This window comes from Vipera berus (genome assembly GCF_964194415.1).
Source record: "Vipera berus genome assembly, chromosome: 4".
Lineage (NCBI taxonomy): Eukaryota > Metazoa > Chordata > Lepidosauria > Squamata > Viperidae > Vipera > Vipera berus.
The window spans coordinates 33567080-33583241 of record NC_138206.1 but is presented as its reverse complement, the minus strand read 5'-3'; the positions used below and the strand labels follow the sequence as shown (position 1 = coordinate 33583241).

The 16162-nt window shown below is 37.7% G+C and overlaps 1 protein-coding gene across 1 annotated transcript; it reads right to left on the bottom strand.

Moving 5' to 3' along the window:
* Positions 1–279: 279 nt before the first annotated feature.
* On the bottom strand, positions 280–10814 carry NXPE3 (neurexophilin and PC-esterase domain family member 3; the record flags this gene model as incomplete). Its single annotated transcript, XM_081326634.1, is given in 6 exon segments — positions 280–881; positions 1961–2167; positions 4215–4288; positions 7224–7975; positions 10650–10760; positions 10764–10814. Coding segments are annotated over 6 exon segments (1797 nt in total).
* Between the last annotated feature and the right edge of the window lie 5348 nt (positions 10815–16162).

The following is a 16162-nucleotide window of genomic DNA, read 5'->3' as shown; positions in this document are numbered from 1 at the left end:
ACCTAAGTTCCAAAGCACTTTTTCTCAATAATATCTGAAGTGTGCTTAGCCTTAGTAAAAAAAATATATACTTTGTACAAGTGAGGCATAGAAACTGAATACACCAATACGTGCATTATAAAAAGGTAGGATTGTGTGTGTGGATACGTAATACACATACAGAAATATCCCTGCCACCAAAAAATATAAATCTGTGTGCTATTGTGCAAGTTGGTTAGATGAGATGCAAATTATGACAATAAATGAGCAATGTTTCATTTACAAGTGCAGAATGCTGAATTATACCAATGTAGACCACATTTGATTATGTATGCCAGTTAAGAAGTTGTAATGTGTTTCCAATGGGCATATAAAAGACAAGAAAGCATCTAACTGATTTTTGACAATAACATCTTCTGGATGTAATTTATGTGGCAAATGGTGAGCCAGTGACATCTCCCAAGCATCCACAATATACACCCCAATTCCTGAGAACATCTTCCTCATTATTGTGTCAAGCTGATAGGAATACCAGTCACTGTTGAAAAGGCTAACTTCTGGGCCAAGTTCTTGAACATTGGCAGTTTTGATAATTATATAGGTTTTTGGGCTCCGATCCAATAGCTGAACAACTGCCCTGCGAATATTTCTCAATCTCCTGATGTACACTTCTATAGGGAAAGTGCTAAGGTGAGACCAAATAGTTATGGCTATCACAGTGTTCTTCCCACCAACAATACGATTCAATTCATTGGCAATATAATGCAGCTCACTGCTAAAAACTGTGAAAAAACGAATGGGAGGGCCATGGCAACGAAAATTTAGTAAGATGTTATGCCTTAAGTCCACAGCCATGAGAGGACCAACTTTCTTAGGACTTCCAAGGTTTAATTCCACAAGATCTGTTTAAAAAAAAGAATTACTATATCATTGTATGCCATAACTCTATCACTACCTAGAAGTATTAGTAAGAAAAAAATTATTTAGGCTTAGGATTATGCCTTCTGAAAAATCATCCAAAGGACAAATAAATGCTAGGCTTAATCTTGCAAATTCAACTAACCATTTCAAAGGAATGAAAAAATATAACAATATATAACCCCCAAAATAACTATACTCCTTTGAAAGAAAAAAGCTTTAATGTCTTAATCACCTGACTGGGCCCTTTCTTTATACCCCTTCTCAAATTCAAGGAGTTCTCCTTGAGCCCCTCTCTGCTTCAAATGCACTGCATTTTTTATGAACAGTAGTGGGCAGCAGTCTACCCTTCACTATCAGTTCTGCTCTACTATAGAGAAGTCAACCAGCAGAATTTCCTTTGAAGGTCTACTGTCCTATTTCCTGCAGCCATTTAATAGCCATCCAGATTTTGGCAGCTGGGATGTAGTAGACTCTTTACAAAGAACTATACATCCACCTATTCTATCTGCTGTCAGCTTCACTGGAGATCCCTTCATTTTTATTCAGTGGAACAGCTGCCCTCTTCATTGGAGCATGTGGGATAGCTTTTCTTCTCATGGGTGAGACTTTTGGGATTGCATGCTAAATGACAGCAGTCAAAGGTTGACGGGCCACAACTACAACTTCCTTCTTCCTTACCCAGCTCCACACACATAGCAAATTGCCCCAAAAGGGCAGGGCTCTCTTGACAAGACTTTTAAGTTCTTGTCAGGGGGTTCTGAAATTAAGCAAAAGGCCATGTTTTGGTATAAAAGCTTTAGACTTAGCTTTCCTATTGTCACTAACGTCCCTTGGTAGTGCCAGATAGTCTAATAATGGGATATTCGTATAGTGAAAAAAATACTTGAAAAAATCAAGTTTGGGATTTCATTTCAATTTTTCTCTCAAAATTTTAAAAAATAACATGCATATCAACCAAACAAAATTGGTAACAAAATGATAAACATTGGTAAAATACTGTGCTCTTATACCAAAAGTATTTATGGGAGAATTTTTTTAGAGGGAATCAATTTGAATATACCTGGAACAAATGCTGTCAGATATTCAAACCACTGTCTGATTGTAGAGTCTCCAAACAAGTAAATAATTTTTCCCTGTAAACATTCAGTAATATCTGATGACGTATTAAAATGTCGAATTAACTGCGTCCTTTGTTGCCATTCATCTTGATAATAATAACCAGAAGGAAATACATCAGAGCTGTGAGATCTTTCTAGACTGTCCATTTCTGAAAGAGAAAATTTAGAATTAATGAATAGAAATAAAGAGGCATGCATTAAAATTATACATGTTCGTCTATATGGAAAATTCCACTGAGTCTTGTAATTGCAGCAAACAAATAAATAAATAAGCAAGCAAGCAAGGCAGATAGCCAGTTGACAGACACATATTTTAAATATACATTTTCAAAGCAACATGCGTTTTCCTTCATAAATGTAGGTCATAAAATATACACTACCTAAAATATGAGCCTCGGAGTTTTAGCAAAAAACAACAACCCAACACATGATAAATATAACCTTTGTTGTTGTTGTTGTTAGTTGCGAAGTCGTGTCCGACCCATCGCGACCCTATGGACAACGTTCCTCCAGGCCTTCCTGTCCTCTACCATCTTCTGGAGTCCATTTAAGCTCATGCCTACTGCTTCAGTGACTCCATCCAGCCACCTCATTCTCTGTCGTCCCCTTCTTCTATTGCCCTCAATCTTTCCCAGCATTAGGCTCTTCTCCAGTGAGTCCTTCCTTCTCATTAGGTGGCCAAAGTATTTGAGTTTTAGCTTCAGGATCTGGCCTTCTAAAGAGCAGTCAGGGTTGATCTCCTCTAGGACTGACCGGTTTGATCGCCTTGCAGACCAAGGGACTCACAGGAGTCTTCTCCAGCACCATAGCTCAAAGTCTTCAATTCTTTGGTGCTCAGCCTTTCTTATGGTCCAACTTTCACAGTCATACATTGCAACTGGGAAGACCATAGCCTTGACTATACGCACTTTTGTTGACAGAGTGATGTCTCTGCTTTTTAGTGTGCTGTCTAGATTTGCCATGGCTCTCCTCCCGAGGAGCAAGCGTCTTTTAATTTCTTGGCTACAGTCCCCATCTGCAGTGATCTTGGAGCCCAGGAAAATAAAATCTGTCACTACCTCCATTTCTTCCCCATCTATTTGCCAGGAATTGAGAGGGCCAGATGCCATGATCTTGGTTTTCTTAATGTTTAGTTTCAACCCAAGTTTTGCACTCTCCTTCTTCACTCGCAACAAGAGGCTCTTTAGTTCCTCTTCACTTTCTGCCATTAGAGTGGTATCATCTGCATATCTTAGGTTGTTGATGTTTCTTCCGGCAATCTTAATTCCAACTTTTGATTCATCTAGCCCTGCCTTTCTCATGATGTGCTCTGCATATAAGTTAAATAGGCAAGGCGACAGTATACAGCCTTGCCGGATTCCTTTCCCAATTTTGAACCAATCAGTGTTCCGTGTCCAGTTCTCACTGTTGCTTCTTGGCCCGCATATAGGTTTCTCAAGAGACAAATAAGATGGTCTGGTACGCCCATCTCTTTAAGAACTTGCCACAGTTTGTTAGGATCATAACAAATGTAACTTTATTTACATTTAATCTAATTGCAAATTACAATTCAATTATTTTCAGTTGGCCATCTTTGATATGTTTAAAGAGAACAGAATTTTTAAGAATGGACTTTTTGAAATCTTATCCATATTTATTTATTTATTTTGCTGCCTATTAATAACAAAACAACTCTGGGCCTCTTCTAACATTCAATTTTATTTATAAATATACTACATTCTCAATCATTTGTAGTAAAAGTATTATAATATTACCCTATACTATCACATCAATGGGAAGGTCCAGAGATCTGAATTCAAAGGGATAAATATGATTCAGATATAATATCCAACACAAGGGTACATAGTTAGCACTGTTGGAATCTTCCCCTGGGTTCACACAACTGGTATATGGCTGCTGTGAAGGAAAATATTTTTTTTAATTGTCCATGAGCAATTCCACATACATGCCAGCACATGCCAATTGTCCTTTTCAACTGGATTATGGCTTCAGCAGAATAAGCAAGATACAAAACATGAAGAATTTCTCCTTCTTAAATACATAATGGTTAAGTAATATTTTTAAATAATATAATAATAGAACTCTTCCAGAACTCTTCAGCAGTTTCTCATACGATACTGAAACATTGTTGATGGTTGCAGTTCATAAGAACAAGTTGAAATAGTACAAAGCAAAACTCTCAAACATTTACTTTACCTGCGTGCCCCAAAGGTCTTACAATCACGGTATCAGGCCCGATGGAAGGTATTGGCATTTTTATATTCACACCACTAAATTAAGGGGAAAATATATATTTTTAAAAAATCGAATACAAAAAGTAACATTTGTTTACCACTAAATATTTAAAAACAGATTGCATTTTAACTTGAACACCATTCTGTCACTGTAATGGTTAAGTCTTCTCAATATGAATAGGACTACAGAGATTTCTTCCTGGATGACAGCAACGGATATTTCCCTCTGAGACAAAAGCAAATAGTTACATGAAATGCCTTTACTAATCATAACTGGAAAACTCCATATTCAAGGTTTATGTTGAAAAATACAAATCATATCAAAGCAAATTGAGTTAAAGCAGGACTTATCTAACTTAATTACATTCCACTGTATTTTTCCTTGCTAAATATATTTATTACCGGTATGATGTATTGCTCACATTACTGTGAGGCTCATCAACAACATCAACTAATATTGTATTTCCCCAAATATAAGCCCTAGCCCAAAAAATAAGCACTTAGGCGAGGCGCATGCCTCAAAATAAAGCTTGGGAGGGGGTGGGGGGATGGAGCTACCCCATGCACCCTGCACCCGTTTACTGTTGCAGCTGAGCCTTCCATGCCCTGATACCAGCCTCACCAGCCCATTTCTTCTACAGCCACTTGCTACCACTCATGTACATCGTCCTCAGCCTCCATTTCGCTGTCAGAGGCCTTCAGGAAACGCCTCTGCAGCTGAGAATAGAACTACGGATTGATGCACACAGCTCCCCTGGCCTCCATTTCACTGTCAGAGGCCTTCAGGAAAGGCCTCTGTAGCCAAGGACCGAGCTCCGGATAGACACGCACGACATCTTCCGAAAATAAGACCTGGTGCCTCTTTGGGAGGCAAAAAATAAAAAAATAAAAATAAGACCAGGTCTTATTTTTGGGAAAACACAGTAATGCTTCTTTTTTACAGCAAAAAAAATGCCAAAAAAGTCATGAAAGATACATTTAAAAATACAAATTCCTGAAAGGAACAAAAAATGTTTGCTATTTTTCTAAAGCACGTACACTAGCTTTATATTATATAATATACAGTAGTGGCCAAAATTGTGGAAACCTTTTGGGAAAAGTGTACAGTAGAAATGCCACCTTTGGTTAAGTTTCCACCAATTTTTCTTCTAATGTCTTTATAACTGTAGCCTTGTTCACTTAATAATACTATTTTACATCGCTTTCTGGGCAACCAGTCAACTCTTTGCACCATTACTTTAATTTTATTATGTTTTACAAGCTCACTAAATGAAAGAAAAAAAAACACAAACAACCTGATAGCGAACACATAACACACTGACAAATGTCCTCCTCTCAGCTTCAATAAGGTAAAGGTAAAGGTTCCCCCGCACATGCGTGCTAGTCGTTTCCGACTCTAGGGGCCGGTGCTCATCTCCGTTTCAAAGCCGAAGAGCCAGCGCTTGTCCGAGGACGTCTCCGTGGTCATGTGGCCGGCATGACTAGACGCCAAAGGCGCACGGAACGCCGTTACCTTCCCACCGTAGTGGTTCCTATTTTTCTACTTGCATTTTTACGTGCTTTCGAACTGCTAGGTTGGCAGAAGCTGGGACGAGTAACAGGCACTCACTCTGTTACGCGGCACTCGGGATTCGACCCGCCAAACTGCCGACCTTCCGATCGACAAGCTCAGCGTCCTAACCCACTGAGCCACCGCGTCCCTTCAATCAGCTTCAATACATGACATCAATAACTGAATCCTACTGTGATCTGATTGGCTCATTGCCAAAACAAGATGACACCTGATTGGCTCTCTAAACACTCATGCTCATTGGCTACAATCAGATGAAGGAAAGCTACCTGATATCAACTTAAGCAAGTTGTGCTTCCTTTTTCTGGTTATTTGGCTATAACTTTTCATAGAACACAGTACAGATAATTGAACAAACTATGTTGCATTACATTCTTGATTAAATTATCTTTCCATTGATATATAATTTTATGGTAGTACTCCAAAAAAAAGTGGTGTTATTAGCCATCAAACCTCAAAAATACACTTTTCTAAAAAGGTTTCCACAATTTTGGCCACTACTGTATTAAAAAGAAATGTCTGCAGGAAAATGTGTGTCTACAAAACATCTTGGGTAGATGTATTTAAAATTAGGTTTAGTGTTTAGGGTTAGTTTGAAATACAAAAGTATTTTGATTTTTTAAAATAGATTATTTTAACCAATTTGGGGAGAAAATAATTCTCAATAATTTCCTAATAATTCCCAATAATTTCCTAATATCACAAAGTAAAAAGACTGAACATGCAAAATGAAAATCAGAGGTGCTTAGACCCAACAGTACCATTAGTTAAAGACTAAGCAGATGTTTCTGACTGTCAGGAATGAGAAATGAAAGGCCCAAAGTCTTCTGAATCAAAAAAATAAAAGGAAAACATTTAATATTTAAACCCTAGTGCACAGATATGCGGCATAATATCTCTGTGTTTTCCAGTATGGTAGTCATCTTTTGAGCATATCTACCTTATTATTTACAATCAAACAGTTTAACTGGGTTGTGTCTGTGAGGTTCCTATTATAAAGAAGTTCCTGAATATAAGGCTGTTATCTGAAGAGCCAAGTTTTATTGCTACCACTATCAAAACTAAAAGTAGTGTGTGTGTGTGTGTGTGTATGTATACACACACACACACACACACACACACACACAGAGCAACAAAGCCCTAAGATAATGTAGTTGATGACAATTATGAGCCATAAATGTGGCACTAAAATGCCCTGTCTTATACTATTCAGCAAATTAGAAAGATTGTAGCAGAACTATATAGATGTTTTGCTTGTTTGGCATTTATTTAAAAGATCAATTTCAGCCTAGTAAAATACATTCAAGAAGAGTTTTTCACCATCCCACATTTTAAAAAGAGCCAAAATAACATTAATCTATACAAAACAAAACGTTAAACATAGTCTAAGAAAACAAGTACCTTTGAAAAAAGTTACTCTCCTCTGAAGTTAAAAGGCCTTTTTTATATCCCCCTTTAAAATGGTTGATTCTAGTAGCACAGGAGAGTCTTCTTGGCTTATAACAAAACCATGGTTCTCCAGTATAGCTATCTGTAAAGTTACAGACTGGCATGTCTCCAGGCAAACACACATTGCATATAGTAACTTCTGAAATCCTTCCTGATTTGAATAAGCTTTTAAAATAGGCCCTGTCTGGGTTTTCTTCCTGTAAGCGTTGAAGGAGTTGGATTCCTTCACTAGGATGAACCAAGGACACAGATACTGTGACCTCCCCTGGCCAAAGTAAAGTGAAAAAAATTCTGTATGATCCATTCTGATAATCTACAGTTCTTCCAATGGCTCCTGCTCTCAGATCTGCAGAATGAATTCTTGACTGAAGGTAGTCGCCACCATATTGCTTTGAGTCTCCTTCATAGTCCTTCATATGGACAAGCACCTCCAGCTGATCACCAACTTTGAAATTTGCATGATTATTTAGTATCATAAAGTTGCTATGGAAAGGGTCAGTACTCCTTACAAAGGGGACTTTGTTCTCAGGAGGTTTGGGCCATTGTAGAGCAACAAATAAAGATTCTTCTTCCTCTTGTTCAATCTTGGACAAAACCTGATGCTCATAACCACAGTACAGCTTTCTGCGTGTTCTAGTTGTAGGCAATGAGGGTTGTGATTCATTCTCTTCTACCAACCACTTTAAACCTGTGGTATTGAGATTCTACAAAAGAAAGAAACTCTTTCAAACAAGAGTTGTAGCAACAGAATCGTATCTACTATATTTGTTTTATTACACTTTGCAGCAGCATAAAATCAAAATGGTCAGTAAGAAATATCACACAACCCAAATTGTTTTTATCTATTCCATTAGTTATAAAATAATATTATACAGTATGTATATGGATTACAGGCTTCCATTAGTTATGTAAATGCTTTTTCCATCATTACACCACTCAATTCTAATACTCTTATTATATTAATTAAGAGAGAATTAGTGTCTTTTCTTTTCAGGGCTGATTAAAAATGCTTAGTTATTATTGTCATTGTCTGTATTTGTTATGTGTATATATATATCTGATTGGGGAAAAGCCACTGAAACAATCACAAAATTTTCCTCTACCCCTGCCACTGTCTATTTTTTCTTTTAGCTTTTCTTTAATCCTTAATCTTATTGTTTATAAAAGACTTGAGTTCTTTTATTCTGAAAAGTGTTTAACCTTAGTACAAGATTTCCTGCTTGCTTACTCCACATAAAGGAAGAAAAGCAGGTGAAGAAGGTCATCACTTCATTTATTTCCTAGCAATTTAACACCTAGGCATGAGTAGTTGGATGACATTTACTGAATAGGCTGTCCCTAGAAGTGTGGGAGGTTGCAATATAAATTGTGGGGGAAAGGCTTAGGATCCCGCAGTAGCCTACTTAGCCAACTCTTCATGGATTCATTACAAACATCATATAACTTTTGCTTTTGTTCTTCACCAAAGTTAGATGACATAAGCAATATTTTAGCAGCAAATAGTACTTGCTGATTATACAAAAATGTGTGCATGGTGGGTTTTTTATGTGATGTTTCTTTACATTCTGAATATCCAGCCAACAACTCACTGCTCTCTTTTAGGATCTAATGCAATGCTAAGTGATTCTTATAGTAGAGAGAATGTATGCCGAGCTGCACATTAGTTGAAAGAATTTCATGCAAAGAGACACACTTGAAGGAGATTCTCATGGTTCTTCTAATGTAATTATTAAGAGTTGCAGTGGAAGTATAATGGAGTAAGCTGCTGGTATCTTCCATAAAATAGTCATTAGTCTAAATTAAATAGAAAATGCAGTCAACAAAACTGATTATGATTGACTTGCCAGGGGGCATGTCTTCAGATGAGGGAAACAGGGAGTAAAGATAGAAGCATCAAACTGTATCAGTGTTGTTGCCTGATATTCTACTAGTACTGGAAATAGTGACTTCTTTGATTTTTATAGACCCAACAAGTTCACAGGACCCCTTTCCCATATGCACTTAGCCCTCAGCCTTGATCTCAATGAAAAGCAAGGAACAGAGCTGAACTTTGCAGGTTTAGAAGGCTAGCTAACAGAAAGTGAGTGCCGAAAGGAAAGCAGTCTCTGCAGCTACTGTCTAATAAGTCTCAACTTTCCACTGCACAGAGGCCTGACAGAGTTTATTTACTCACTTACTTTGGACAGCGTTGAGAACGTCTCACAAACTGTATCTTGCTTGTGAATATTGTGGTAGTACATATTTTAGATCTTGGATTTCTTATAACCTCAACTCTTGCTTTTCCTTCAGATTCACTGCCTCACTGACAGCTTATTGGTCTTGAACCCGTCTTGCCATCTTGACCCCGTGGACATTCTCTCCTTTAAGGTACTGCAAAAGGGCTGCTTCACAGATTGTTTTACTCCAAATAGCTGACATTAAGCATAACCTTGTTTATCTTTGGCTTGTGCAGATTTCAGGATTAAGTTGGTCCAGCTCCATCTATGTATCATTAGGTTTTGATCACATCTGTTGTAAATTCATAGTAGAAATTCATTGCAATCAAGGTTTCCAACCTGTTGCTAATTTGTAAAACTGTGTCAATACTGCATTGAAGGCAGTCCTGCTAGTTTATTGGGTATTTGATAAGAATCATTTTGAAAGCATCTAACAATTCCATATTTATGGAATTATAGGAAAGGATTTATTTTATTACAGGTGGATCTCACTTAGTGACTACCTCAAGCAGCAATCATTCAAAGTTACAGCAATAATGAAAAAGTAACTTTGCAACCAATGCCTACAATTTACAATCTTTGCAAAGTGTCTTTGTCATGTGTTTGCTATTATAATCAGTATGTGTAGTCCTGTCCTGATCTGGTTTTTTTTCTCCCCTTCGCCCACAGATCAGAGAGATGAACTAAATATGATATACATTCCTGACCTGCTTTTCTATGCAGTGAAGGTTCCCAACAAGTCCAATATGCTCAAATTAGGAGACCAATAGGCTCAGATCTATTAATGTAATTAGCCAGGTGGCATCTGCTGCTTGTAACTAATAAGATTTTAATTCATTTTGACACCCTTACCTTTGTTTTCCTCCTTAGTGGTTTGGGCTTAGAGGTGGGTGTGCGGTAGGCAAACAGCACAGCATTATAAAGTATTGAGAAACTAATCATAATGTTCAAAGATCTTGTAATCATCAAAAGAGATAAAAAATAGATTACAGTTAAATATTTTATGTTTATGTGTCAAGACATGGCATTTTTCCAATCAATAACACAGAGCAATATATTCATAATCCCTGAAAACTATTTACCTATCATGGGAAGACCTCGATGATAAGAAAAAAGAAAATTCAAATTATTTGGCCAGTTCTTAGAGGGTTAATTAACTTACCTCTAGTTGATAAAAGTTGTGGACTAATGCCAAAATAGCCAACAGTGCCAGAAAGAAGCATAAAATATGGGTTTTGGAGCAATGAGGCCACATGATCCCCTCATCGCTCTCTCATCTATGTAAGATGCTACCACGTTGCCCATATTCCACAGGTATCAATTTCATTGTTACACAACATCACATAAATACTGTATTATCAAGAGGCTTCTGTAACATCGTCATTTTCTGTAAAGAATTTAAAAAATTTTATTAGACCTTGAATACAGCTAATAGAAATAAGTTTACATCTGAGAATCAGCAATATTAAAAAATATACAAGTAGTCCTCAAGCTGTAACCACTCTTTCAATGACCTTTTAAACATACAAAGGCACTGAACTAGTGATATATACAACCAGTTCTTTAAGTTCTAACTGACAGAATCTCCACACTCATGTGATTGTGACCTTTCAGTTACATCCTTGCAGCAGGCTGCATGATTGCCATTTGTGATCTTCCCTTCTGGATTCCCACAAGCAAAGTCAATGGAGAATCCAGCAGGGAAGTTCACAAGTCACTCTATTAGTCTGTTTTTTGCTGCTTTTTCTCCCAGAGGCCACTACAGAATATAAGATCCAAACTCCATTGCACCACCTACCTACCCGTCCTCTGTAACATACTCACTCACAGCCCCTGCTTGCTCACATTTCCTGCCAGTCCACCCTCTCCATTGCCTGCCCATGTTCCCTGCTGGCCCACCCTCCCCAGTATCTGTGTTGGCCTACCCGTGCTCCCCAGCACTTGTCCCCATTCCTTGCTGGCCTGCCCAAGGGTCTTACCAGCTTATCTATGAGTTCAAGCCCTGTCTTAGCCTTGAAAGCCAGCTGGGTGATTTTGGACCAGTCACTCTCTCTCAGCCCAACTCACCTCACAGGGTTGTTGTGGGGAAAATAGGAAGAAGGTGTATTGGGTATGTTCACCACCTGGAGTTATTTGTAAAAATAATAAAGGCAGGAAATGAATGAATGAATGAGTGAATGATCACTCAATCAATCTTGGAAAAATCAGGACAGACAAAAGGAATTCTGTTATCACACAGCATGTAATTTCTATCATGAGATGTGGTGCTGGCTACCAGCTTGGTTGGCTCCAAAAAAGTATAGGGGCAGTTGATGGAAGTGATGGGGATCAATGGCTATTAGCCTGGATGGCAATGTGACTCCTACTGAAACACATCTGCAGGGAAACTAGTACTCTTCCTTGTGCAGTTGTCAGCCACTGTAAGAGCAGATTGCTAGACTGTAGATGGCCAGGGGACCAGTGTTCTTATAAGAATCAGATTAAAACAGTTCTAAACAGATGTAAATAGATCCTGATTGATAAGTCTTTTTAGTTGACTATCCACGTGTATCAACAACAAAAATCTAGTTTCAACTTAATATTAGTCTACAAAACTCTTGGTATCCTTATATGCATTTGCAACATAGTTTGGAAGTAACCTTGTATATCCTTTTGTAAAATTTTCTCTTAATTTAAAACATAATGTATATTTCAGTCCTTTTAGTCATATCTTCTCCCATCTGGTGCACCTATATATTATAACCAAAATTCTTGGCCCATTTCATCATGTACTCTTCAACTTGTTCTTTTCTGTTTCGAATGTCAATAAAAGCTTAAACATTTTAACAATAATACATTCATCCTTTGTACATAATACAGTCATAAATCATTTTGTGTAATTCAGTTTATCTTTTTATCTAGATTAAACTTTTACCCTTAAATGTACATATGTGAACCACTGAAAACTAAATCTTTCTGCAATAGTTCTCTTGATTTCATTTTCAATTTGCTATGATTTTGTTACAAGTATTTTGACGATGAACTGTTACAACCTTTGCAAAAAATGAGCATTCTATTTTAGGCAATAGAAAGTTACTAGATGGCTGGATAGATGCAAACAGAGCATTAATTCCTAAAGATCAATACTTGACTTGTATCAAAAGATTATCAACTGAACAATAACTACAAGGTATTTATGATGATTCTAGCTAAACGGATAAAAAAGAAGACAGTTAAGAGATATTAATAATATTGGCATTTTGGATATTTAAAACAAAATAAAGAAAGGCTATATTGGTCTTGTTGACAAATAGACATTTGACAACTTGAATTTCACACAAGACAGATTGTTAATGGAGAATTAACAAAACCTGTGGAGACATAGAAATGAATTAGACAACAGTATCTTTTATTGCTATTGTTATTCATTCTAACTCTTGAAGTTTTGACTAGAAATAAAGACAGGTTGAGAGAATTACTGAATAGAAGAGAAATATGTAAACTAAGAGCATATGTTGATGATTTGGTTGTAATCTTTACAACCTTTAAGAAATTAAGGATATGTTAAAATGGGGAAAAATTACAGTTATCATTGCCAGGTAGAATGTCTATGCTAAAAATGAATATATTACCTAGAATTATGGGAGGGGGGGGTTTCAAACCATACCTACCTTGAAAATATCTGCATAATTTAAACACTATAGTCTTTGACTGATTCTTCAAGATTTTGTTTTGTATTAGTAGTTGACCTAGTGCTATTTCCTACACTTTCTAGTAGTTTCTCATAGTAAATCTGACAGTTAAAATGAAAAGTGAATTTCTGACTTTTCCAGATTTATGTGAAGCTACAAGAACAGAAGTGAGCTGCCATATGGTTATTTTTTAAATAAAGGAGTGATGTCTCACAGTTATTTCAGAAAAGAAAGCAATAATGAACATCCTAGTGACTGATCAGTCACAGAACCAGTAACCAGAAACCCATAATCTTAAGAGCTGGATTTTTTTTTCCAGCGCTGACATTTACATCATGATTTTATTGATTCTTTCCCCGCCAGACTGTCAGTTCCATTAAATGAAGGACATGTCTTGCAATATTTTATACATATGATACTCTAAAAGATATTCCATGTTGTGAACAGATATATGAACTAGGGAAGAACAACTGAATATACAAAACTGGTGGATCAGGAACCAGGGGAAAAAAGAGGCTGAGGTGTCATGGCTGCCCATTTACAATCTAATGAATGTCTGCACTGGGACATGATGATGATTTTCCAAGAACCTCATCATTTTGAATGTGGCAAATTTGGCAGGCTACAATTCCTTTAGAGACTTTATCTGTATCTCAGAAGATGTTTCTTGCCTTATAACAATGATGACCAACTATTAATGCCCAAATCCCCATTTGGCAGTCCAAAGTTAGTAACAAGAAGCATCAGTTCAAGTCCTGAAGCCCCCAGGCATGATTCTATCATTTAAAATTGTCCTTTCAAAAATTTAATGAGGAAAAACAAATGTAATTCATTACATTTCTTATCTATTTGCATATGAATACTGAAATTCATATTTCAATATTTTCCAAGCCTTACATTCTATAAACAAAAAAAGAAAATAATATACAATGTTCTACAGTATTTTTTCTAAATCATTTTAGAAAATCAATTAGCAATCAGATAAATGCCTCAAAACTTCAGATAACTGCTACATGATTAAACAGCAAGTATACATAATTTGGCTTCTACATAGGTTGGTGTCTACCTTTTCGATGAGAGAATATATACTTTATTTCTGATCTGGAGCAAGACTGCCCACTTTCCCCCCCAGGAAGACAGCCATAGCTGCTATAATTGTTACCTGCATTATTATTTTAAATTGTAATATTAACATCTTTAACTAAGCCTCTTTTCTAACTTCAGAAAAACTTAAGATACTAACCCAGCTGGGAAAGAGTAATGAAATCCACAAATCAGCCACTTGTAGAATATTATCTAGATTCAATGTTTTCCATTGGTGACATCTGAGATGTAATCAGTGTTTTTTACTGTTTGATTACTTGATTTCTGACATATCACATATATATCAAATGTATCATTTGCTTCTGTACCCTATAAAAACACTTGACCCCCTATTAATAAATGATTTTTTAAATCTGTATACTTGGTGATTTGTATTTTTGGATGGGCAAAGAAGGTAAAAACATCTCTTTCAAATTCTTGGATTCAGTTCTTTTCAGCTCCATGCCAAACTTGGGGTACTTGAATTTCAACGCAACATTCTCATGTCCTGCATGTGATTATATTGGGGACATATGGCAAGCTACTGTGGGAAACAAGACAAGGAAGAGAATATAGCTCTTACGTTATGAGTTTTGTCTTTCGCAACTAGAATTTAGCTGTAAAAGAAAAATGAAATACAACTAGGATGGAAACGGTTCTCACAATTTCAGATTCCTCTGTAAACATCCTTTTGTATTTCCCTGCGGACAGTTGGAAAATATTTGTCCCTGCCAGAGAAGGAGAAATAATGGGGAGGGGGAACCCAAGTTAGAGTGGGGCTAACATTCCCCCTTTCTCCTGCACAATTAATTTCAGATGCTCCAAGGTTGCACTGAAATCCATTTCAAATCCATAAAAGTGGAATTTGGATTTCTGAGCTATTTGAGAACAAAAGAACCAGCACATAATGTTAGCTGTACATAACTGTTTTCCTTCTGTGAAAGGCCGTCACACGTAGCCTAAGCGAACAGTTAAGATTTATTTTATTTTATTTATTTTAATTCCATTTATATCCCGCCCTTCTCCGAAGACTCAGGGCGGCTTACAAGCTTAGCAGTAGCCTTCATTCTATGTATATGCCTGCTTATTAGGGCTTTCACACACACCCCAAGCGGCATTATTACAAAGTCAGCTTAATTGCCCCCAACAATCTGGGTCCTCATTTTACCTACCTCGGAAGGATGGAAGGCTGAGTCAACCTTGAGCCTTGAGTCTAAGGTGGTCACTGCAGCAAAAAGTAAACCGGGCAAGCTCAGTTCGGTCATAAAGTTCACCTATTTAGATTCCTCCATTTTTCATTGCATCGTTTTTAATTCATCCCAGCTCACATGAATCGAACCATTCCAACGAGCCTCAAATGAGAGGAGCTGGTTACCTCGCTGATGACCGAGAAGGTGGGGGGGGGAGGGAGGAAACCCAGTGAAATCCGAAAGATATTATACAGAATGTGCAAGCAAGAGCGTTTTCAATAGCAGCGTTCACGGGCATCCTTAAGTGGCTCCTCTGCAGGTGCTGCAGCCGTCGCTTCCCGCACTCTTTTGGGGTCATTGTGGGTCGATCGTTCGGGGAGGCCTTCTCGTTCATCCGATGGGAGCCCCCTCCCCCGGGAACAGAAAACCGCTCGTTCACAGCTACGATGCTGTGCCCCACTTACCAGGCCCTTCAAGGAGAGCTGAGAGGCAAGACAGCCTACTTCTGCAGCGATTCCAGACCACGGAGCTGAAATCCGCATGCTCGCCTCGCCCACTTCCTCTTATCCGGCTGATAGCTGACCGAAGGGCTTAAAAATGGAAAAGACCCCCGACACTAGCAACGGCAAAGGGGGCGGGGGGGATCGGCCGCTTTCGCTCCGCCTTCTGCCGGCCCGTTCTCTGTTATTGCGCAAGCACAGGCCCGCGTGGTTTATCCGTGTTTTGGTATT